This window comes from Hoplias malabaricus, chromosome 10 (genome assembly GCF_029633855.1).
Source record: "Hoplias malabaricus isolate fHopMal1 chromosome 10, fHopMal1.hap1, whole genome shotgun sequence".
NCBI lineage: Eukaryota > Metazoa > Chordata > Actinopteri > Characiformes > Erythrinidae > Hoplias > Hoplias malabaricus.
Window position 1 is genome coordinate 37,389,743 of NC_089809.1, and position 25,751 is coordinate 37,415,493.

The 25,751-nt window shown below is 41.7% G+C and overlaps 1 protein-coding gene across 1 annotated transcript; it reads left to right on the forward strand.

Moving 5' to 3' along the window:
• Positions 1 to 407: 407 nt before the first annotated feature.
• On the forward strand, positions 408 to 21,321 carry nagpa (N-acetylglucosamine-1-phosphodiester alpha-N-acetylglucosaminidase). Its single transcript, XM_066682540.1, has 11 exons — positions 408 to 545; positions 4,127 to 4,609; positions 6,891 to 7,030; positions 7,733 to 7,841; positions 8,213 to 8,341; positions 9,708 to 9,910; positions 11,227 to 11,274; positions 11,662 to 11,790; positions 12,382 to 12,513; positions 15,413 to 15,494; positions 15,928 to 21,321. Exons 1-11 carry the CDS (start codon positions 460 to 462, stop codon positions 16,142 to 16,144), a joined length of 1,758 nt encoding a protein of 585 aa, XP_066538637.1. The 5' UTR covers positions 408 to 459; the 3' UTR covers positions 16,145 to 21,321.
• The last annotated feature ends 4,430 nt before the right edge of the window (positions 21,322 to 25,751 follow it).

The window sequence follows — 25,751 nt, forward strand, 5'->3', positions numbered from 1 at the left end:
TATAAGATTTATAATAGATGAAAACGACTTAACAAAGCGTTGGAACGAGATCATTACTAAATAAGTAGTTCCCACGCATTATCAAGTCATTTTTGCCCCTTAAGTCATTCAGAGGATTGTTGGACTGTAGGCGGCACATGACAGAGTCACATGACGATGCTCCGAGGTGTGTTCCAAATGGCCTCTTGTTCCCTGTGTAGTGCACTGTTTAGGTTGTAATGTACTGTTTTTAAACTCTAACATCACACTATAAGTCTAATATAAATCAATTTATATTTAGCCGAAAGCTTTATTAATCTCTGTCTAAAGTTTGTGTATAAAAGCCTTAGTTTGATTAGATACATATGTCGTGCACTTTGTAGGGGGCAGGCAGCCGTTTGGAGCCTGACAGCAAATGCAGAGCCGAAGTGGAGAATGAAACTGCAGCTGGATTTCATGAAGTGACCAGGGTTTAATCATATGGCAGCAGTGGTACAACGTTTAGGACACATTTCTTTTCTCCTAATGTGGGCTGGAGTGTGGCTGACGGAGAGCAGAAACACCCGGTAAATTCATTTTGTTGTTGTTGTTTTTGAGGAGCTGGCTGACCAGCTGGGAATAGTTTGAATATTAGTAATGTCATTTTCCGTGTACACAGCCTTAACCCGGTAGTTCAGTGTAGAGTAAACGATAGCGTTACAACTGAAAATGAAAATTAACTTCAAAATGACTGACTCCGTGCGCTGTTTCACTCTGTGGGTGCAGACCGACTGTAAACTATTTCTCATACGCATCTACCCTCGCTTAAAACGAGTTCGCTTTGTAACTAAATGTTTTAAATAACTCTGTTCTGTGGGCTCTGTCGTATTTATTGGATGTACATTTGCCTAACGGTCTTTCTTCGTGGAGGCCAGACGTTATCTGTCAAACTACTAAAGTTAACCAACGTGTCAGTGCCAATATGTATCCTGCTGGACACAAGAATTACAGCAGTTTAAAGGCTAAGCACCAGCTCTGTGAAAGTGTCAAACAAATAAATACAGTGGAATTTGAGTTCCTTACTTGTGTTTATTGATAGTCAGAAAACATTTTCTTACTAATTCAAGGAATAAGGTTTAAAAGACCGTTGCCAGTCAGAGGGGTTGTTGTTGAATGGCATTACAACAATTTATTTACTTCCTTAAAAATATATAATAAAAGTTTAAAGTGTTAATAAAGTGCTAATAAAGGTTAAATGATGAGGAATTCAGAAAATCATCATCACTCCACTATGAATTAGTTTTCTGAAGTATGTTTTGGGCCATAAACCTTTCTCACGATGGCGATGAATCAATGTCCTGGGCCTCGTTCGTGTGTTGGTAAATATTTTGTATAATAACTTTCTGTGAGGGAGCTACTGATAAACTCGTCAGGCGTCTGTTTTCTGTCACCAACACTAGGAACAACTTCCCTGGAACTGAGCATTTCAGATAAAACCAGCTGGTAGGAATGTGCATACACTGTAGCATTAGACTACGCTGAGCATTGGGCTAAATCATTGGTTTTCACAACACAAAGCATTTCTGATTCAAAATAGATTATACAATGCTCATGTATTGAACAAGTCTAACATTCATTCATTCATTATCTGTAACCTTTATCCAGTCCAGTGTCGTGTTGGGTCCAGTGCCTACCTGGAATCATTGGGCGCAAGGTGGGAACACACCCTGGAGGGGGCGCCAGTCCTTCACAGGGCAACACACACATTCACTCACACACTCACACCTACGGACTAATTTTTTGAGTCACTAATTCACCTACCAATGTGTGTTTTTTTTTTTTTTTTTTTTTTTTTGGACTGTGGGAGGAATCCGGAGCACCCGGAGGAAACCCACGCAGACACGGGGAGAACACACCACACTCCTCACAGACAGTCACCCGGAGGAAACCCACGCAGACACTGGGAGAACACACCAACTCCTCACAGACAGTCACCCGGAGGAAACCCACGCGGACACGGGGAGAACACACCACACTCCTCACAGACAGTCACCCGGAGGAAATCCATGCGGACACGGGGAGAACACACCAACTCCTCACAGACAGTCACCCGGAGGAAACCCACGCAGACACGGGGAGAACACACCAACTCCTCACAGACAGTCACCCGGAGGAAACCCACGCGGACACGGGGAGAACACACCACACTCCTCGCAGACAGTCACCCGGAGGAAACCCACGCGGACACGGGGAGAACACACCACACTCCTCGCAGACAGTCACCCGGAGGAAACCCACGCAGACACGGGGAGAACACACCAACTCCTCACAGACAGTCACCCGGAGGAAACCCACGCGGACACGGGGAGAACACACCAACTCCTCACAGACAGTCACCCAGAGGAAACCCACGTGGACACGGGGAGAACACACCACACTCCTCACAGTCAGTCACCCAGAGGAAACCCACGCGGACACGGGGAGAACACACCAACTCCTCACAGACAGTCACCCAGAGGAAACCCACGCAGACACAGGGAGAACACACCACACTCCTCACAGACAGTCACCCAGAGGAAACCCACGCAGACACAGGGAGAACACACCACACTCCTCACAGACAGTCACCCGGAGCAGGACTCGAACCCACAACCTCCAGGCCCCTGGAGCTGTGTGGCTGCGACAGTAACCTGCTGCACCACCGTGCCGCCCACATGTCTAACACTTGTGTAAAGTGGAAAGTGAATTATTTACAATGTTGGCTTCTGAAACAGCCCTGCAATAACATTTATGCCCCTCATTTTGCAAAAAGAGCTCTGATCGAAGACTCTCCAAGGCCCCTAGCAGACACTTTTAAATCCTGTATGTTGTGAGGTAGGGCCTACATCGATCTGATTTGTTTTTCCAGCACATCCCACAGATGCTTGATAAGACTGAGATCTGGGGAATGTCGAGGCCAAGCCAACACCTTGAACTCTTTGACATGGTTCATGTGGCTGGAGGCTTTATCTTTCTGAAAGAGGCCACTGCCATTAGCGAATATACAGTTATAGGGAGTATGCAGTTGTAACATAGAGTTTCCTGGTGCCATCTCTTTATTGAGTGAGCGATATACATGCACCTTCACTACTCTCACACATCAGTGAGCCCTAGTTGCCCATGAACTGTCACAGGTTCACAGGTTATCCTTCCTAACTGCTGCACACTGGAAACACCCTGAAATACCCGTGACCATCCTCTCTTTTCTGTATTTATTTGTATATGTTCTGTGTGGTTTATCACATTCCAGTGCAATGGATTCTGCTCCTCTATGTTGGCAGCAGTCATTTTTGTGATCGATATATTGTCCTCATATTAACTGACAGTAAGGAGATTATTATCAATGAAATACCATTTTATGCCACTGATAAAAGTCACTGTGAAATCCTTTTACTCATTTCTACATGAACACCTTGTTGAAGATTTTGAATTCTCAGTCCAGAAGACCTTCCTCCTGTCTAGTGATCTACTGGCTACTTGCTTTGACCAGTGTTAAGATGTGTTTGAAGATGGTTGTCCTGCGAGAAGCCTGTCACACAAGGTAGTGACTCTCCGGAAGTTTGGTTCAGTTGTGGCTTTGTGTTTACCCCGACCACTTCCTGTTAGAATCTCTTGTAGTTTCCTAGTGTCTTTTGATGGGGTCGGTACTATGTGCAGTGACACCCTGACTTTGCAGTTTCTCAATACAAAACCCCTAGGCTTTTAAGAGTTACAGTGGCCTGCCTTTCGTTGGTAATGCCTTTTTTCTTGCCGTTACATCAGCAGTATGTTCTTTGCAACATGACCAAGCGCTGCTCAACAGTGTGCAGTAACAGAGTCTGTTTCCCAACACTGATTGTATACAGAGTGGGGGTTTGTAAGATGAAAGTTCGGGATGTATTTTTAGTATTTTATTAACACTCACCCAGTTACTCACATACTCAGACACGCAGTCCACCTACCAGCATGTGTTTTTGAACTGCGGGAGTACACCAGCGGTCCTGGAGGAAAATAACACATGGAGAAGAACACACCACAAACCTCATAGACATTGACCGGACGTGAGAATTGAACCCACAACTCCAGGAAACTTAGCAGCTCTGCTATTTATGTATGAATTAATGCTCTTATGTTGTCTTTCCCATGGCAGGCACTCTATGGATGATGACGTCTTGCTGCCTTACTCCAGTTCTCATGGCCCTTCTCACTCTCATCGGTACGTGAGGGATTGTCAGCCCATCGTTCACGGCAATGTGACCCATGAAACCAGGCCCCCCAGCAATCACTCCGGGTCACCTGAGATGGAGCCCAGGATCTTTATCTCGCATATAAGAAGCAATTCAAACACTTCTAAATGGGTGAGTGGCCACATCACCGTGGTTTATGACCCTGTGAGGACCGTCTCTGTGTTGGAGCCTGGAGGCCCTGGAGGATGTGGGGCTTTCCGGAAAGAGACGGTGGAGAAGACTGTTGAAACGCGAAAGTGTCTGGTCGCCCAGAATGGAGGTTATTTCAACACCCGCAATGGACAGTGCTTGGGGAATGTTGTGAGTGATGGCAGACTGGTGCAGAACAGCGAAGGAATTCAAAATGCCCAGTTTGGCATCAGAAAGGACGGCACACTTGTGTTTGGGTAAGTTTATGTTACGTGTGGAGGAATGTTCCCAACAAATAATTTGTGAGTACTTTATAATTTGCGTATAAGACTTTATGGGAACACTATGTCGAAAGCACTGAATTAGTTCCATAAATATGGAATCTGAACTTCCAAGCCAAGGTGTTCATAATGACTTTATCAAGTCTGATATCTTTGTACTTGACTCATACAATGATTAATATTGTCATGATGTATATATCATTCATTCATTATCTGTAACCATTCATTGATTCATTCATTATCTGTAAGCGCTTATCCAGTTCAGGGTCGCGGTGGGTCCAGAGCCTACCTCTAATCATTGGGCTCAAAGCGGGAATACACCCTGGAGGGGGCGCCAGTCCTTCACAGGGCAACATACACGCACACACACACACACACACATTCACTCACACACTCACACCTACGGACACTTTTGAGTCAATCCACCTACCAACATGTGTTTTTGGACTGTGGGAGGAAACCGGAGCACCCGGAGGAAACCCACGCAGACACAGGGAGAACACTCCACACTCCTCACAGACAGTCACCCGGAGGAAACCCACGCAGACACAGGGAGAACACTCCACACTCCTCACAGACAGTCACCCGGAGGAAACCCACGCAGACACAGGGAGAACACACCACACTCCTCACAGACAGTCACCCGGAGGAAACCCACGCAGACACAGGGAGAACACACCACACTCCTCACAGACAGTCACCCGGAGGAAACCCACGGGGAGATTTTACTAACACTACAATTTATATCATTTCTTACATCATAACATTGTTTATCACAGCACTGCATCCATCAGCCTCAGATTAATGATTTTGTATCAGTGCACATCAATTCTATTCCCAGTTCTATCTCTATATTTACCTCCAAATTTCTAACATTAACATTAATTTTCTGACTTCCTCCTTCTCTCCCTTTTAAAGGCATTATGTCAGAGGGCTGTATCCCTGGTTTTTAACCAAAGAATTAGAAGTTTACGATTTGAGTAGTTGATGTAAAGATGTGGCATTTGCTTAATTTTCGTTGAGTTCAAAGTTTCCTTTAAAATAAACCTGGCTGCAGATGATCTTTGTTCTCATGAGTGGCTTTACCTCTAAAAACCATATGTTTAGTTACAAGGGGTGCGATTTTAATCAATAATCATTGTTTTTCATACTGTTTTAGTTCATTTTAGATATTACACAGAAATCACACTCCATCTTATACAGGCTGCTGTAAGAGAACTACTCCGATAAACATGGGTCACACTGGTTTGAAATGAGCTGAGTGACTGGGATGTTTTGACTGGGTTCCCTCACTGGATGGCGCTGTATCTGCTGATCATCAGGGTGAGCTCAGGACAGTCGCTGGCAGATCTAAGATGAAAAAGGAAAGGCAGAAGTCAAGAAAAGGCTGAGAATGCAGAGGCCCAAAAACATCTGCTCCTCAATATAGACGCTTTACAAAAACAGAGCAACGTTGCGTAACCACTGCTGACAAATAAGAGTTGGGATCTCCGTGTCCTAAAGCTGTCGCAGCCTGTTGTTACAGATTTCTGTAGAATTTAGAGAGGTATTCATTTATGATCCAGCTTAGGAGATAAAGGTGTTGAACCACTGGGGCAAATATTATTTGGGCGCTAAATAATAAGATAATTTCAGGGAGAAGTCAGTAAACAGAGACACCTCTGACTGCTCCTCTGAATCTGGGTGTTTGTGTTTTTCTTCTAACATTTAGAGAAGCAGCTCCAGTAAACAGGGATTTGGACACCGAGGTCTAATGACCTGTTTGTTGTTTCATTGGCCTTGAGAACAACACATTTTAGTAACAAATATTGGTTCATTTGCTGAGGTTAAGATAAATATGGGGGAAAATCTAAAATGGGCTCTAATTTGTTTTAAGGTTTAATTTTTTCTCCCCTGTATTTAAAGTTCAGAAACTGTGTATCAACCTGTGTAGAAATGTACATTTAAGAATGTGTATTTATTATTTTTAACAAAAAGACCACTGTATACCTGTCTGTATTTCATCTGTCTCTCTCTCTCTCTCTCTCTCTCTCTCTCTTTGTCTTTGTCTCTGTCTCTCTTTGTCTCTCTCTCTCTCTTTGTCTCTCTCTCTCTCTTTGTCTCTCTCTCTCTCTTTGTCTCTCTCTCTTTCTCTGTCTCTCTCTCTCTCTTTGTCTGTCTCTCTCTCTCTCTCTTTCTCTGTCTCTCTCTCTCTCTCTGTCTCTCTGTCTTTGTCTCTGTTTCTCTCTCTCTCTCTCTCTCTCTCCTCTGTTTGTAGCTATCTGTCTGAGGAGGATGTTTTGGATGAGGTAAATCCCTTTGTGCAGCTCATCAGTGGAGTGGTGTGGCTACTGAGAGCAGGAGAAATTTACATCAATGAAAGCATACAAGCCGAATGCGACAAGACTCAGGAGACTGGTACGTTAAGTAACAGAGTTGTGAATAATTGAAGGTAAACACTGTATCTGTTCATCTCCCCCAATCACAGCTGTGTTCCAGAACAAGGCTTTTAGTTCAACATTTAAGATTAGCTCACTAAACTTTACTATTATTATTATTATTAGTAGTAGTAGTAGTATTAGTAGTAGTCAGAGTAAAACTACAAATAGTACATATAATATTATGATATCTTTTATTTATATAGTGCATCACTCAAGAGCAGTTGGTTAGTGCATTCAGCCATTAACTGAAAGGTTGGTGGTTCTTGCCCACTCAGGGACATCTCCAGCTCCATATTGTGGCTCAACAGCAAGAGAAATGGGCTTGAGACCCGAAGTTCACCGGTTCAATTGGCAGGAACATCCTAACTGCTCCTAACCTGGAGAGTTCTTCAGCAGCATAAATGAAAACACACATAAAATAATACAGATAACAAAAAGCTTAAAGACATAACATCAGTTTATAACATTGTCCGGCTGCTTCAGATTGTTGTGAGACATAAACATTAGTAACATCTGATAGAGTGAACATCTAGGAAATATTTAGTTAACACTAAGCCTGTGAATACTCTAAGGGAGGGATACAACTTAAAAACATGAGACTGAAAACATTCCAGCAGTGCTGTATCATTGGGAAGCACTGCGGCAGTAGAATGTTAAAGTTAACGGCTCTTGGTTGCAGGATCGTTCCAGAAGTTTGTTGAGGTGACGTCTGCCCGGACAGCGGTGGGCCATGACGAGGAGGGCAGACTCATTCTTTTCCATGTTGATGGCCAGACAGGGGAAAGAGGGTGAGAATTACAATCAGATGCTTGGTGTGAAAATGGCATTGAGTATTCTCTCTGAAGCCTGGTTAGCTTTAGTCATTTAAATACTGGTAGGATCTGCATCTGAAAGGTGAAGCAGATTACCTCGTGCCTTAGTGGCTGATGGTTTAGTGCTGTTGAACCATTCATGATGGGAGCTGATGGGTCATTGCAGTTACCGAACAGAATGTTACAGGATTCCTCTGTTTGCATTAAAGTGCCTATTGGCCAGCACCTCTTAAACAAGCTGCATGTTCAGAGCACTTTACTCATGTTTGTTAGTTGACACACTCAAACGTTAAGACATGTTGTGTTATTGTGAGATATGTTTTGTTTGTCTGTGTTCACATGTAAAGCATGAACCTGTGGGAGGTGGCAGATTTCCTAAAGAAACAAGGAGTCGTTAACGCCATTAATCTGGATGGAGGTGGATCTGCAACTTTTGTCCTTAACGGCTCTCTGTCCAATTTCCCATCAGATCACTGGTGTGTAATTCTAGTCCGTTTCCAGACAGTCGTAAAGCATTCTCTTATAATAAATGCAGATCTTTCGAGACGAGACAAAAGGTGTAATTGCCAGAGGTGGCGACATTAGTATATGCATACTCAGCACTTAAGTAATGTTTGGTTTAGTACTTCACTGTGTTGGTTTACAAGGGAAACAGTGGATAGAGGTGGAAATGTGATGTTTACGTTTCATGTCAAGTGTATACATTGAAAAGGTTTGTTTACATCTACACACCCATCGTCAAGGGTATTGATTTAAATCCACCTTCTTGAAAAGGTTTTGGAACATTGCTTGTATAAGATTATAGTAATCCACAAGCACATTAGTGGGGTTCTGTTCTGTTTTTGATCCAAGATGGTACACACACTTCTATACAAAATAGACACAGGGTATGTTCAGAGGTAACTCTCTGTTAAACCTTTAGGTTTCAGAAGAAATATTAGAGGCAAAGTCATCTGCAAATTTTGAAACATACAGGGGTTAGACAATGAAACTGAAACACCTGTCATTGTAGTGTGGGAGGTTTCATGGCTAAATTGGAGCAGCCTGGTGCCAATCTTCATTAACTACACATTGACCATGTGCATCCAATGGTTCAAACATTGTGTCCTGAAGGCGGTGCCGTGTATCAGGACGACAATGCACCAATACACACAGCAGGACTGGTGAAAGACTGGTTTGATGAACATGAAAGTGAAGTTGAACATCTCCCATGGCCTGCACAGTCACCAGATCTAAATATTATTGAGCCACTTTGGGGTGTTTTGGAGGAGCGAGTCAGGAAACGTTTTCCTCCACCAGCATCACGTAGAGACCTGGCCACTATCCTGCAAGAAGAACGGCTTCAAATCCCTCTGACCACTGTGCAGGACTTGTATATGTCATTCCCAAGACGAACTGACGCTGTATTGGCCGCAAAAGGAGGCCCTACACCGTACTAATAAATTATTGTGGTCTAAAACCAGTTTCACTTTCATTGTCCAACCCCTGTAAATGCAGTATTGTGCAAAAGTCACAGCCCAGATAACCATTTAGTAAACTGTTATGAACAACTGAGATTTTCATAATTTTCCATATAAAAGTTTAATTTTATTAGGTGGATGCATGTTTACACTCATTAAAACCTTTTTGACCGTCACTGCTTCTTGACTGTTACCTCTATTCAAACCTGGGGATTTATTAAGTTGCTTTCTTTTAGTGGAAGAATATTTTTATTGTATTTGCACTATATTTTTACTTGGATAATCAACAAAACACATGCAATTTAAAAAAAAAAACATTGTTTTTACATTATTTTCAATGTTTTCTTTAATGTAAATGGGTTTCTGCTTTCTTTTTTTGTAGTGCTGATCCGAAGTGGCGCTGTGCTCGACATGTTTCTACTGTGCTGTGTGTCCATAAGCGCTTGTGTCCATCAGAGGACTGCAGCCAGCACGGAACCTGTGTGGATGGCCAGTGTGTGTGCCAGCCCGGCTGGACTGGGCCCAATTGTGCCAATCTAACCTGCCAGCCTCCAGCCTGTGGAGACCATGGGGTATGTACACCAGGTCAGTGTCCCCATCTGTGATTCAATACACTTTTTTAAATTTACAGCTAAGGGAAGAGGGTTAGACATGTTTGAAGCCTAGGTTTTTATGAGCAAGAATGGGACAAGGACTACCACTTAGCCAAGAAATCTCTGTCAAGGGCAAAAAGCTAAGTATATCAACAAAGAACAAACTATGACAGTTCAGCTTTCAAAACTAAACTTCAAAAATGACTCTTTTTATTCATTCATTCATTATCTGTAAGCGCTTATCCAGTTCAGGGTCGCAGTGGGTCCAGAGCCTACCTGGAATCATTGGGCGCAAGGCGGGAACACACCCTGGAGAGGGCACCAGTCCTTCACAGGGCAACACACACACACACACCTACGGACACTTTTGAGTCGCCAGTCCACCTACCAACGTGTGTTTTTGGACTGTGGGAGGAAACCAGAGCACCCGGAGGAAACCCACGCGGACACAGGGAGAACACACCACACTCCTCACAGACAGTCACCCGGAGGAAACCCACACAGACACAGGGAGAACACACTACACTCCTCACAGACAGTCACCCGGAGGAAACCCACGCAGACACAGGGAGAACACACCACACTCCTCACAGACAGTCACTCAGAGGAAACTCACGCGGACACGGGGAGAACACACCACACTCCTCACAGACAGTCACCCGGAGGAAACCCACGCGGACACGGGGAGAACACACCACACTCCTCACAGACAGTCACCCGGAGGAAACCCACGCGGACACGGGGAGAACACACCACACTCCTCACAGACAGTCACCCGGAGGAAACCCACGCGGACACGGGGAGAACACACCACACTCCTCACAGACAGTCACCCGGAGGAAACCCACGCGGACACGGGGAGAACACACCACACTCCTCACAGACAGTCACCCGGAGGAAACCCACGCGGACACGGGGAGAACACACCACACTCCTCACAGACAGTCACCCGGAGGAAACCCACGCGGACACCGCACTCGGAGCGGGAATCGAACCCACAACCTCCATGCCCCTGGAGCTGTGTGACTGCGACACCTACCTGCTGCGCCGCCCTCAAAAATTACTTCCTTCACTAAACAAATTGAATGTGTTCATAAAAAGAAAGTTGAAATTAAATAGTGATGAACATGTTTCTGTCGCATTTGGAAGAAACATAATTCATAAGGAAAACATTCAGGTGATAATCAGGGTGTTTTTAATCATGTTGGACATACTGTGTAACAGATAAGACTAATATAGAGTAAGCTGTTTCAGCTAGGGACATATGTATATTTGTCATAATGTTGTTTACTCTCTGTGTCTGAACAGATGGCTGTGTCTGCGATGCTGGGTGGATAGGTGCCAATTGTAGCCAAGGTAAACACAGTCAAACACAATCGCTGCTTGTGTAGATACTTTACTTGTGCATGAGCCAGAGGACGTGTGCATGATGGAAGTTTGACTCTCTACAATGTTTAATTTAATTATATTTTTAATGCAAATTGCAAACTGGCATAAATCTACACAAATATCAAGCTTTTGAGGCCAAGAGTCTGAGAGCTCTGTTGTCCTCTCACTCTGATTTGGTTGGATGGCTCTCCCTCTACCTCCATCTGCGGTATCTGTTAGCTAGCATCAGTAGGGTTTATTTCAATGAGTATTCAGCTTTTGAAGTCCCTTAGTAGAATATAAATTGCTTCAGACAATACCAACTCAGGTACATTTCAAGTGTTGCTGAATGTTCTGTTTATGTTTTAATTCTAGAGTGTGCGACAGGTTTCTACGGGGATGGCTGTAACCAGAATTGCACGTGCAAAAATGGAGGGTCTTGTGACTCTGTCCATGGACTTTGCACATGTCCCGCTGGCTTTCACGGAGTTTCTTGTGAAGAAGGTGTGTAATTATGAGCAGACACTATTTGTTTGAGTTGCCCTCTGTTTACAGAACCCAACTTTTACTCTTATTTTGTATTGAATTCCCTGAGAGTCCTTATATTATTTGTGCATTTTTCAAGTACGAAAAGCAGTTTGGGTTTATATTCAACCTTTGACCTAACTCTCTGTACCTCTTAAGATTAAACAGAGTGTTTGGTTACTATGCCTTTTAAATTGTATGCAAATGACCTCCATTCTGAATGGAGCTATAATGTGCTTTGAAAAACAGTGCTTTACAACTTTGTTGATTTGAAAGAGCTTAACTATGGGGTACTACAGGCAGCTGTATGTAAATGTGTGACATCACAAACACAGTGAATTGGAAATTTTGCAGAGCAGCCATGGCATTAAAATTACATCTTTGTTTCTACCTGCATTCTCCATTTTATCAGAGCCACTGAGCGTATAGGTGCATTGTGTATTTGTGCTATTACAGATTGTGTGTGTGTGTGTGTGTGTGTGTGTGTAACTACACTGATTCCATTGTATATTAGACACCTTTTATTTAGAGTCTGCCCTTAACCTGTATGACCACTTTGTCCCCTCTCAGAGTGTCCCCTGGGTTACTATGGACTTCGTTGTCTACAGCCGTGCCAGTGCAGTGATCTGTGCCCGTGTGACCCTGTCACGGGCAGTTGCAATAACACACTTCATGGCGAGAGGAACAGCAGCCTACATAGAGGTACTGATCATATCAGCATTGCTCTTTTAAGGGCCCAGGAGTAATGTCTCCACCTACAATCTCTGAAAACCTTTCAGTTCCTGCTGCCCCTGCTTGTTGTGTTCTCAGATTAAAAACCTTACTTTACTGCTCTGTCCATTTGCCTTCTCAGATTTAGCTTTTCTGGGCTGTCTTCTTTTTGCATTATTTATCGTCTCTATCAGACACATCAGGTGTAGCCTTATATAAAAATGCAGGATGATGGTTCTTTTCCTTTGAAACTTGACCTGCATGCAGAGTAGGGTGAAATGTGAGCTTTTTTTTCCTTCTAGAGATTGAAGATGTTATTTGATTGTCTACTGGAGTTGAAGTCGTTTTATGTGACATACAGTATATCATTTAGAATTAAACACTCCAAACTCTCGACTGGGAAAAATGGATTTGTGCCCCTGCCTCCTAGTCCTCACACTTCTATATTATACAGCTAATTACGTCTGTTTCTCATTGTTTATCTGACTTTAAATGACTTTTTAACTGTCCTTGACTTTCTGAATAAAACTACCCACCCCACTCACTCAACCGCACACATAACAAACATGGTTCAAAGTACAGGATGAAGGTGTGAGATAATCGTACTCAGTGTTAGTTAGTTATATATATATATATATATATATATGTATATATATATATGGAATTGTGGCTCAGCAGGGCAAATTGTATTAGCTTTTTTTTTCAGCCATTAGAGCCAGTGACCTCTAATGCAGCTGCTCCCTGTGAGAGCGGTGATTTCTTTTTTTTTTTCCTCCTCTTCCCAAGCCTGGCCCTGTCCCGTCTGCTGAGTGCATGGACCACTCTGCCTGCTCTACTCCGAGCCTGGCCATCTGCCGCTCTCAGGCTGATGCAGTGCTACTTTCAAATGCATGGTTTAAAATTAGTCTCCATCAAGCTCTGCTGCTCTCCCTCTTTAAAGCCCCCTACACTGAGTGTTTATCAAATGTACAAGTTACTTTATCCAATGTTTCAGTTCATCACTGATGTTTTGCACTGTGCAATCATTCCACTTCACTGTAGAGTGTGTGCACCTGCTGTCTGGAGAAAAACTCTTCTGCCCTTTTGCTTCTGTGTTGTATCTGAACCAAATGATGTGGGGGGAATATATTTTTAACCCTAAAAGCAATATTTTTTGCAAATCATAAATGTTACATAGAAAATATTTATTAAGAATTTGACAGGATTGATCAGGTTTACTGTTCAAATGTTTGGTTACCATACACACCGTGACGAGCCATGCCTGTTTGGACTTTTCAGTTTGGGATAAAATATCAAAGCTCCGTCCAAACTAGTTTTGTGTTAGCACTTCTTCATATGAACACATTTGGCTGTTCTAAATTCACAATTGATATTTGAAATTTGTAAAAGAGAATATGTATTTTCTACATGAATATGTGTTTCTGGCGGCACGGTGGCGCAGCAGGTAGTGTCGCAGTCACACAGCTCCAGGGGCCTGGAGGTTTGGGTTCGATTCCCGCTCCGGGTGACTGTCTGTGAGGAGTGTGGAGTGTTCTCCCTGTGTCTGCGTGGGTTTCCTCCAGGTGAATGTCTGTGAGGAGTGTGGAGTGTTCTCCCTGTGTCTGCGTGGGTTTCCTCCGGGTGACTGTCTGTGAGGAGTTGGTGTGTTCTCCCTGTGTCTGCGTGGGTTTCCTCCGGGTGACTGTCTGTGAGGAGTGTGGTGTGTTCTCCCTGTGTCTGCGTGGGTTTCCTCCGGGTGACTGTCTGTGAGGAGTGTGGTGTGTTCTCCCTGTGTCTGCGTGGGTTTCCTCCGGGTGACTGTCTGTGAGGAGTTGGTGTGTTCTCCCTGTGTCTGTGTGGGTTTCCTCCGGGTGACTGTCTGTGAGGAGTGTGGAGTGTTCTCCCTGTGTCTGCGTGGGTTTCCTCCGGGTGACTGTCTGTGAGGAGTGTGGAGTTTTCTCCCTGTGTTTGCTTGGGTTTCCTCCGGGTGACTGTCTGTGAGGAGTGTGGAGTTTTCTCCCTGTGTTTGCTTGGGTTTCCTCCGGGTGACTGTCTGTGAGGAGTGTGGTGTGTTCTCCCCGTGTCCGCGTGGGTTTCCTCCAGGTTTCCTCCCACAGTCTGGCGACTGGACTGGCGACTCAAAAGTGTCCGTAGGTGTGAGTGAATGTGTGTGTGTGTGTGTGTTGCCCTGTGAAGGACTGGCACCCCCTCCAGGGTGTATTCCTGCCTTGCGCCCAATGATTCCATGTAGGCTCTGGACCCACCGTGACCCTGAACTGGATAAGCGCTTACAGATAATGAATGAATGAATGTGTTTCTGCCTCCCTCAACCGATGCAGTGGTTTCGGAAAATTAATGAACAAGTGTTTGATTGTATGTATTCTAGCTAAGATAATGGCAAAATGACAGCACTTGTGCAGCTACAGTAGTAAAAATAACTGCAGACTACTGTTAATCAATGAAGAGCCCCTGCTGTACACTTGTATGTCTGTTTTTGAAACAGAGAATGTAAATATGTTGGCACGGTCACAGTTTATCTCAATTAAAATGTTTGTTTTCCTCGTTTGTTAACTGGTTCATACTCAAATAAGAATCAATATAAATATTAGTATAAATATGGCTGAATATTTCAAGAACACTAACAGGCAAGAAATCCCGCCTTGTGCCCAATGATTCCGGGGAGGCTCCGGACCCACCACTACCCTGAATAAGCGGTTACAGACAATGAATGAATGGAATGAGGGCTTTAATATGTTTATCCTCTTAAATATAATCAATAATACTCCTGTAAATATGTTCCCAAGTAATGCACAAGTCTAGTAACAATATTCAGTCACTTAAATATGTTCCACTGCTTTTGACAGTTGTTGTCTTGGTGAGTAAATGTGATGTATGTCTCTTTCTTCTTCAGCTGGTCACTGCCTGGCCACTCAGATGATAAAGGAGTGGAGAGAACAAGAAGAGGCTCAGGCACCACGGCCTTATCTGTCTGAGTAAGTGTCCACACATATACACAAATATAACCCTACCTTTAGTCACCTAGATATGCAGTGCAACAGGATCCATAACACTGGCTTCATCTCGTGGCCTTGCTCCAATGGAAAAGTCTGTTGCCTTAAGAGAAAGGTCATACTTCAACCATGTCCTCTGTGAGTGTACATGGTCACTTGATTATTTCCATGGAAATGGACCGAAATATCTCTCAGACCTTTGACTGGAATGGTCTCAGCCGCCGGTCTGAACCAGGAATCCCCACTGGGCTTGTAAACAGGTAAACTGCAAAGAGGCAGTTATGCATGTGTTATCTCACCGTGCCGTTCAAATGCACGTTGTGTAGTTGCTATGGTTTTAATGTAGGGCTTTGTGCAGTCTCTAGGCCAGAGTGCACTGAGGCTCAAAGTCTCTGTGTGCTGTGTGTGTCTTTAGGCAGAGCTGGGTGGTTATCACTGCTGTATTGGCTGCTCTCTTGCTGACCAGTCTCACTGGAAACCTGATCCAAGTGTGCCAAAAATTCAGAGGCCGTCTGCAGCCGGAGTATTCCTATGTGCCACTGGAGGAGATGAACGGGAGCAGAGTGCAGAGGACACAGCCTGGGAAAAGCCTTTTTGTACCAGATGACTCGGACTCACAGGACTCATTATAACCTGAACAGTTTTCCTAAAGTCTGTGTGACTGTATCTAAGGGTGTGTGTGTGTGTGTGTGTGTGTGTGTGTGTGTGTGAGAGACTAACATATATGAGCTAAAAAGTTAAGGCCTGGGCAATGAGGGGGGAACTTACTGTGTTATTTTTACAGGCAACTTTAAGGTTTTGTAGTATTCACCCATGCAGCCCTTAAGCGGTTGTTGCACTGAGTATTGTACTTCATCTTGTACTTCACTGGCACATCTACGTTTTAACCAGAACTTTACCTCTGGCTGTATCATTATCCACAGTGGTGCTTTTATGAATTGAACACATTTCACATTAAACTGAAGCGAATGCATGTAAATAAAAGAAAGCATTGGCCTACAACAAAAAAAGTATTAAATTCTAACTTAATGATGAACTATGATGAGTTTTATGGCAATTCTAGACATGCGCTTTTATTGTTGCAACAAGAGCAGTTCAATTATTAATGCCAAATTATTCAATAAATCTAGAATTACATTTTAAGCCCTTTGTTCCCACTGATAAATAAGAAAATATGTTACAAAGCGGGATGTCTTGGTAAACCCAGTTATATAGCTCTAAAAAGAAAACTGTCTTGTAGGAATGTCCCTTAACCCCTGCTTCCAGGCAAAATCCATCGACCTGAATCATGTGTGTAGTTTAAAACAATGGACCTGTGCTGAATTCTGTCAGCATTTCTGGGTCACAAACTAGTTCTGGGACAAATCTGAGGTCTCAAATCTCAAATCTCCTGCACTACTGTCATGTTGAAAAATGGTAGAATATTTCTCTTAACTTTCCCCCAGGTGCATAAAGCCCAAAAACCAGGGTAGTAGGCAAGTATCTGTAAACCTGGTAAACTGAAGTCATGTTCATGTCTTTTATATACCTTCAGTTTAAAAACAATGTCCCATTGTGTGGTTTTATAGCACTGTCATAGACTCAGGCATCGTGGCTTGTGTGCCTTGGTTTCTTGGTATATTTACTCAATATCTCAGGAACTTCCATCTCGGTCACAAGGCTTGTTTATTAACTTTAAAGTAGCAGTCTTACTACATTAGCTGTGGGAGCCATTGTGGTCTTGGTGTTTTACTTGTTGCCATGGAGCCAGATGCAATTGAACTGTGAATCCCACCAGAAGGTAGACATCTGTGCTTTTTAATCACTTTGAAAAGAGGGTCTCACTGCTTGGTTTTTATGCATGTTTTATTTTGTCTTAAGCAATTTCCCTTGGCACACATTTTAAAGTCATGCTGATTTTTTTTTTCTTTCTCCAAGAAGGCAAAACAAGGAAATTCAAAATGGACTTTGACCTTGACCCAGTCATATTTGTGAACCTGGGTATTTCTGCCAAAACCGATTAAAATGTTGGGAGGTAACACCTAACTGAACAAGAGAGGTAAGGGCTTGGATTCATTGCTTGAGTTTTAGTGCCTTGTTTTACCTGTTTGCTAAGTACTGTAAGCAATATTTAGTGAAGTATTCATTTACAAATGTAGTGACTTTGATTAAAAGGAGTCTGTACTGTCATTAGTTGCAAGATTACTACAATAAACAAAGTGAGTTGCTTTAGTCTTAGCTGTATATTAATTCAGTGAAACGCTGATAGATTTTATTAATTATTCTCAGCAAAAAGACTCCCTGCTTTTCATTAACAATCAGGATGTTTCCTCTTCAAAGAAAGAGATATAAAAAAGCAATGTCTGATCCTCTTTTAAGTTTAAAATTTATAGCAAGCTTCTAGCAAGAGCCAAGAGGAAAACGTTATCTTTCCATTCAGTTTGGCCAAAATCTGATGACATACAGTGGAAGGGACCAATGGATTTTATATGATTTTGGTACTGAGCTGCAGCCAGCCGTTATTTCCCTGTGCTCCTGAGAGTTGCTCACGTTTATCTTGGGTTTGATACTTCAGTTTGGTTAGTGGTTTGGTGCTTGGGTCATGTGATCTTCTGGTTTGGTGAGAAATCAAATAACCCAGACATTTCCCCTTATGTCAGATTCAGTCATTTACCCAAGACGCGTCTGGTGTCTGAATTCTGTGTCTTCTTTAGTGTGGCACTGAAAATATACTGTGCATAACTTTGCTAATAAATAAATTCAATCATCACCCAAAGGTTTTCCATAAAATAATCCACAAATCATCTCAACCAACACTGAACACAGTTTAAAATACTGTGAACCATATGAATACACAAAACTGGTTCTTGACAGGCAGGCATCTCTAATGTCCCAATAGAGCCACGGTTGGCCTTGCACCCTCAGCGTGATGCTAGTCAATGCAGACACCTGTTAGTTGGCATAGCAGATCCGAGTAGTTGGTAGTAGTAGAGGAAGAATCCTTGGAAGGAGCTAAGACTTAAGGTGAACCCACAACAAATATCAAGGTTTGGTAACCTTGGGGCTTTAGGGAGACAGGGCACATGGGTGGAAATCAGCAAGGACTACTTTGGGGAGTGAAAATCTAAAATATCAGATATAATAAAATGGACAAAAATTTGCCTTGTACCAGCTGTGTAAAACGGCCTACTGCTGTGTTCATTACACAGTGAAGATTTGTGAAAAATTGTTTTAGTCACAGTGGCCTTGATTAGTCTGTTGGACATTATTGAATACATGGTTTGAGTCACTATTGTTATCCTAAACGGTTTGCTAAAAGGTTATGTTGCAGCTCCAGTAGAAAAATAAAGAAGCAAACTCTGGATATTAACATGTGTCTATTGGAGAACATCTGGGATAAGAGGACAGTTGTGTACATTTATATATTTCTTTGAATGCCCATCCAATACCTGCAATATTCTTGGATTAAAATCGCTAGTTTCTTTAGTGGAGGCATATTTCTATTCCAAAAAGTTAGTATTTTTCTTCTTTAATCTGCTCATCTGATTGTGGCTGCTCCTGAAGGTCATGAGGAGCTGAGCTGAAGTGAGGTGTGAGATTTAGGGTTGGGCTAACATCTATTCATGAAGTTATTTGTTAGCAAGATCAGGAACGCAGGCCTGTGCTAATGGATTGTTTTTGTACTGTGAGAATGTGTCAGCGCTTTTTCTGTTTAGTGGTGTAGGTGAGCGAACACTAGTTTCTATCACAGCTCAGGAGATCCCGCTTCTAAACACTCCATTTACTGCACATCCAAACAGATTTTTACAAAGTTAACAACTAACTTGCATATAGATCCGTGTTAAGTTTCAAGAACTTAGTAAGAGACCAGCAAGCTGCAGCTAAAACGATGAGAGTTTAGACGTGTCCATAATGAATAATGCAGATAATTCAAAAGTGAATGATTTAATATAATGAATATTTAGAAGGATGTTCTAATAAAATGAATGCCTAGAATTTGAAATTGTAAAATTCTCTGCTCTGTTAAAAACAAACAAAAAATAATGTAAACAAAATATATCAGTGTATTGTTGCTGTTTTGTGGATCTTGGAAAAATCTACAAAAATCTGAAAGTTTTTACAGTACATTTTGGCAAGTATTTTATAACATTTTAATTGAACTCAAATTACTGCTTATTTAAAAACTCAATCCTGTCTAAAAGCTATTTTTTCAATCAACTCATGTTTTTATAGTCCCATTGTCAGATAAAGAAGCTTATGTGATTAAAGCTTGTATCTTCAATATTGTACATTTTAAGGGAGAAGGAAAAAACCTTAAAGTCACTGGGAACTCATTTTGAATATATATATATCATTTTTTTTTTGTAAAATTTTCAGCCTGAGCATTATTTGAAACATTCAGCAAAATTTAAATAAAAAACACAAAACAAAAATATAATTCATCTCTCCTCAAAAATGACCAGGACTGCTCTCCTCTCCGTGTAGAATGGGCAATCCATAAAGTGGGTAATGCTTATGTCAGTATTACACTCACCAATCACAAGGCTACCATAGCTAAGTCTCCTCTCTGAGTTGAAGAGACTGGTGAGCTAAAGCTTAGGAGCCATCTTAGCTTGCTGCAGAGAAGCAGCAAGGACGGTAAACCCACTCGGTTGCCAGTACAGCACCGTGGTAGCAGGGATAGCAGCCATAATCGGTCGGCACGTAACACGGAGTAGCAGGAGGGACGGCAGCCAAACTTAACAGAGCAGAGTAGCAGCCAAGATAGTGGCCACGTTGGGCCGACGTGTAGAGCAGAGTAGCAGCGGGGATAACAGCAACACTCGGTCAGCAGTCCAGCAGACTAGCAGCAGGGAAAGCACCAATTTGGAGACACTAGAAGTTCTCCCGTTCGTGAAATTATGTTAACAAAATAAGCACGCGAATCCACACCCAAGACACGTAAAAGACATCCATACGTTTGTGTATGAACTGTATAATGCCAATTCTACCCGCCTGTGCCATTTTATTGTATATCTTGTGTAAAATGACAACCGCAGTTCAGAGTAAAAGCCTAGATAAAAAAAAACCATGGTTGCCATGGTAACGCAAACAAAATTCTGTTCTCCAGTGATCATTAGTACAGTCAGTAGTATTGGACCATGCTCACACCTTCTCAGTGAGCTCTGGGGAGCGTATTTTGGTAATTTTTGAGGAGTTCTTTTGTTAAACTTTGTTGACCCAACTTGAGAATTACACAATAAAAATCTAAATTTCAAAATGAGTTCTAAGGGGCTTTAACAATGAGGGGACATTTAATGAAAAATAATTTTAAATCGTGTTTTTGGGGAAAAAACATAATTCTTAGACATTGTGTACAAGGCAGCTACTGAAAATGATGTCAGAACATTAACAATAATAATAATAAATAAATAAAAAATAGAGATACATGGTTTTGTTCCAGCGCCATAGACATGCAGTCGTATTATCACTGAGGTCATGCATTTTTAAAGAAATGTTAGATTGTATTTATTGTTTTCTTATCTAGTTAAAACACTAGTTATCTACCACATTGACACTGGTGGTTTTTATTAACCATTATCAGCATGGTTGCCTCTAATGGGTGCATTGTTGCTTAGCATGCTAGTATCTCCCATTTCACTGATGACTGAGCGCCGCCTGTGATATGCATCTGTAATTCGCACGCAGCAATATCAGCAGCAGTGAGGTGCTGTAAGCCTCCACAGAACACAGTTCATTTGCTTGTTAGCCTTGACATTTTAATATTCAATTTTGTTATGAAATTGTAAGTTTTTTGTATTGTTTAAAATAATAATGTAAATAAAATAAAATAAATGATGACCAAGAAAAAGTGCTCCAGTGATTGATTTATAAACTGTGAACTTAGAACAGTGTTGTTAGTCTTTTCCACCTCAAGTCCCACAGGAAAATAAAACTCAATATTAGTTCTGGGAAATGCTGCATGCACCGTTTATCAATGTTGATGACCTGAGAATGTTTCTCTTTTATTATTAAGTCAACTGATTTTTTGAACTTGTTTTTATATGGCAAAGTTACTGTGCTTTTTGACTGCATTAATTGACAGGATACACTATGTGCCTTGAGCACTGTCCTCAGTTAATGGCAGGCTTCAAGTGTCAGGAATTTTCCACCTGTGTGTGGGAGGATTGCCTCAGGCAGGTCACGCCTTCATGTCTGTGCTGTTTAACTGATGCAATCCCTCTCCCAGATGTCAATTTGTCTTACAAGCTCCTTTACATCATCTCTCATTACCTTCATTTTACACATTACCTGATCTCCTGATGTTCTTCTCATTTGCTACAAATTACCTGCTGCACAGCTGTTGGATTTGATGGCTGTGTTGTTTACTTGGCTGTAACCGTTTTTTTTTTTTTTTTAAACTGTGACCAATTTTTTTTCCATATTTATAAAGAGTTTAAAGGTAATTTCATCACATTTTCAAAATTAACATAATGGAACCTATATCAAATATGTAGGTCATGTAATGTGAAAAGATCTATTAAACTTCTTTGTTTTTGATGCTAATGAAGGCTACATGAACCCATTTCATTGCTGTTAAAAACATTGTTAAACTCCAGTCACCCTTTACATTGTTATAATGTTCATCCAAAAGAAAGTTTATTCTTCTGTAAAGTTGCCATTTTGTTCCGACTGTGACCAGTTGCTAATCTACTAAAAATGTCCACTGAATTTGTGTGTCTCTGCTTATGACAAAACTGATAGAAAATAGGGATGCGCCGATCCGATATTCAGTATCGGTCCGATTCTGGCCTAAATTGCTGGATCGGATATCGGAAATATTGGCGATTGTTATGAGAGGCCTGTAAACATGTCAGCAGTGTGGAGTTACTTCACAGTCTACAAAGAAAACAGCATGTTTAATGTAATTTGTGTAATGCTACTGTCTCACGAGGTGGTAGCAGTGTTGGGAACTTTAACACCACGAACATGATTAAACACTTACAGAAACACCACGGAAAGGAGTACACGGAATTTATCAAGGCCTCAAAATGCTAAGAAGAAAACTGTTTCGCATCAACAAACGCTGCTGGAAAACATTTTTTTTTCAAAGCAATTATTTGTTTCAAAAAATCAGATTAGCATCGGTATCGGCAGATACCCAAATGTAAAATATCGGTATCGGTATCGGACCTAAAAAAGTGGTATCGTGCCGTCCCTAATAAAAAACAATGCCTCAGGCTTCATGTCACATATCGTTGCTGTCCAGAGAAAACATGGATCTACATTTTTGGGTGTTTTAATTTTGTGATATCATTTGAACACAGCAGCTGTCCTCCACATTGTGTAAAAATGTCATGATGAATGAACCAATAGAAATTCCCCAAAATTACTTGGAATACAATGTTTTTACAGTGACGTTACATTGCATTTAAGGTTATGATGGTTTTTTGTCCTTCTTCTGTAAAGTTTTTGGAGATGCATATTTTTGGTTGGACAGCTATGATCATTTTGCGATAACGTCTCTGCGGTAGCTTTAATAGTCTTTAAAAACCACAGATGTCTGGTTGCTATCACCACCATTTTGTACAGTTCTGACTTTGTGAACTTCTCTAAAACTGAGCATATCCCAGTCAACACCCCTGAATGAGATTTGTAAATTGGCGATTGTGCAGTTTTGCATATTTCATTTGCTTGGCGGTAATGACCCACATAAGACCATGTTACGTTTATTTTGGCCCTGACCGCCACACTCCAGCTCTGAACTCTCCCTCAGAGGAGTAAATATGACAGAATCTGACCCAGGAATCGGACTGTTAATATCTGATTGCATAACAGAGCTCTGTATATTTTATTACATACGTCAGCTCTCCTTGCTGTAATGAGCTAATCATACGTTACTCTTTCCTCTCACTGTCAGCAGTATTTTAAAAACAGTGTGTAAAATAAATATATGCTTTAAAAAAAAAAAAAGGACTTTGGACCTGGTTATGTCATCAGCGAGATATACACAGATCATTCACATGATTCAAGTCACTGACATATGAAGTGAATAACACTGCTTATCTTGTTACAGTGGCACCTGTGAAGGGGTGGGGTTTATTAGACTTCATGTAAACAGCCAGTTCTTGAAGTTGTTGAAGTGATGAAAGTGAGGGAGCAGAAGGGGAAAAAAATGTCAGCAATGGATATGCAGCAAGCTGCAGGATGCACAGTGTGTTCTGACCCCTTTCTATCAGGGCCAGCATTAACTTTCTCAGCACTCTCTGCTACAGTAGCCACAGAACCCACAGAAGAGCCTTCACTTTCCTCACAAATCTGTGAGACTTGGGAGCCCATGACCTTGTCACTAACGAACAACCCTGAGAAGAACACAAATATGGCCATAATAATTTGACCATGATCAAAGTGGTGCAGATACTTACGCTTTACTGTATTTCCTGCTTCTAACAAACTTCAAGAACTGAATATTCACTTGCTGTCTAATATTCCACTCCTTGACAGGTGCCATTGTAGTGACATAATGTCATTCACTTCACCTGTCAGTGTTTTTAATCTTGTGGCAGATCACTGTGACTTATACAGTCCCAAAAACGATGTGCACATTTTATCCATTGCGGAACTTTTTTTAGGTCACTTCATAAAATGTGTTTTAGAGAGAACTTGACCCTGAAGAAAGATTCTAACCAGGCTTCACTAAGAATGGTGTAGATAAGACTTCAAGGCGTTAGCATGTGATTCCGAAGTGTACAAACACACATTAAATGCAAATTTACAGAAATCTGTAGGATATTTTAAAGGATTTGCTCAAATAACAAAGATTTTAAAACCCACCAGATGCTTTCTGAAAGGTAGAGTGCAGCAGAACTGTTTAAATTAATTCTAAACACACACAACTACATTCTCAGTATATCATGCATTCTAAAAAACTACATTTACAGGGAGTCCTGCCCCCCCCCCCCCCCCCACTTTCCTCTATGCTTCCGACCAGACTTTAGACTAGATAATGCAATATTAATGTGAAGATTAGATTTATTAGATTTGATTGGATTGGATTCAGCCACAAGAACCTTCGTGAGGTCAGTAGCTGATTTAGTTCTGATCACTGTGACTCATTGAATTCCACCTAAATGTATTCTATGGGGCTACATCACTCTAGAGAACACAATGCCACTTCTCCACAGCCCAGTGATGAGGGGGTTAATCCCCCTCTAGCCAACACAGGGTGTAGAGACCTGTCAGCGGTTTATTTAAGGGTGAAGTAACTTGAAATAGCTAAAAGCACAAATTAGCACCAGTGCACGTTTGGACGTGGTGTATGTCTTTTCACTTTTTGATTAATTGACACTTCCATTTTGTCGACTGTTTCCATTCCAGAGTCTTCTAGGAATTTCTTTAGTTGTACATATTGGCACAAACATGGCAGTAATACATGATGTCAGTCTTCTAGGAAGAAAACTTCTTGCTCAGATAAACAACAGCTTTAATGTTCACCTGATTACACATAATTGGTAAACAGAGTGGCAGAGAGTGACTGAACTCTTTTCGCTGCTCTTGCACAAGACGTCCTGAACATGCCCTAAACATTAACAAAATTACATAAGCCAGGCTGTAGACTATTGAGAGGGCTGTACAGTACACTTAATGTTGTTTATGTTATGCATGCTTTGACATTATATTGACTGGTCCAGCTTTGGCACACGTTTGAGCTTAGACTGGGGGCTCACAAATCAAATAAGACCCCACGGTAACAGCCCAAAGTCAGAGACTGGACATTAACTGACATTGAAAAACAAAAAATCTGTGTATTTAATGGTTCATATAAAAACACACACTCACTCACTCATGGACAATTTTTCACAACCAAACCATCTACCAACCACCTGGGGGAGGAAACCCACGCAGACACAGAGAGACCACACCAAACTCCTCAGTGGCCTGAGACAGGGTTTGAACCCAGGATCTGTGTGGCAGCAATACGTCCTCTAACCATTCACACACCAAATTATTACACAACAAAGTTATAGAGACACTCCACCATCCCTGAGATGTTGTTTCACTATAATTGTTATAGATGAATATATACAATGTTGGCCAGAGTTTTATTTTCAGATTGTTTTTTTTATGACATGTACCTTCAGATGTGCCCCAAATATATCTGGTTTATATTCATATTTATCATTATTTTACCATTGTGGATATTACATATTAAAACTCAGTTGACACCTAACGTTGATGGTCAGTTTGGACAGTAGAGAAAATTGCTGTATATATATGTTG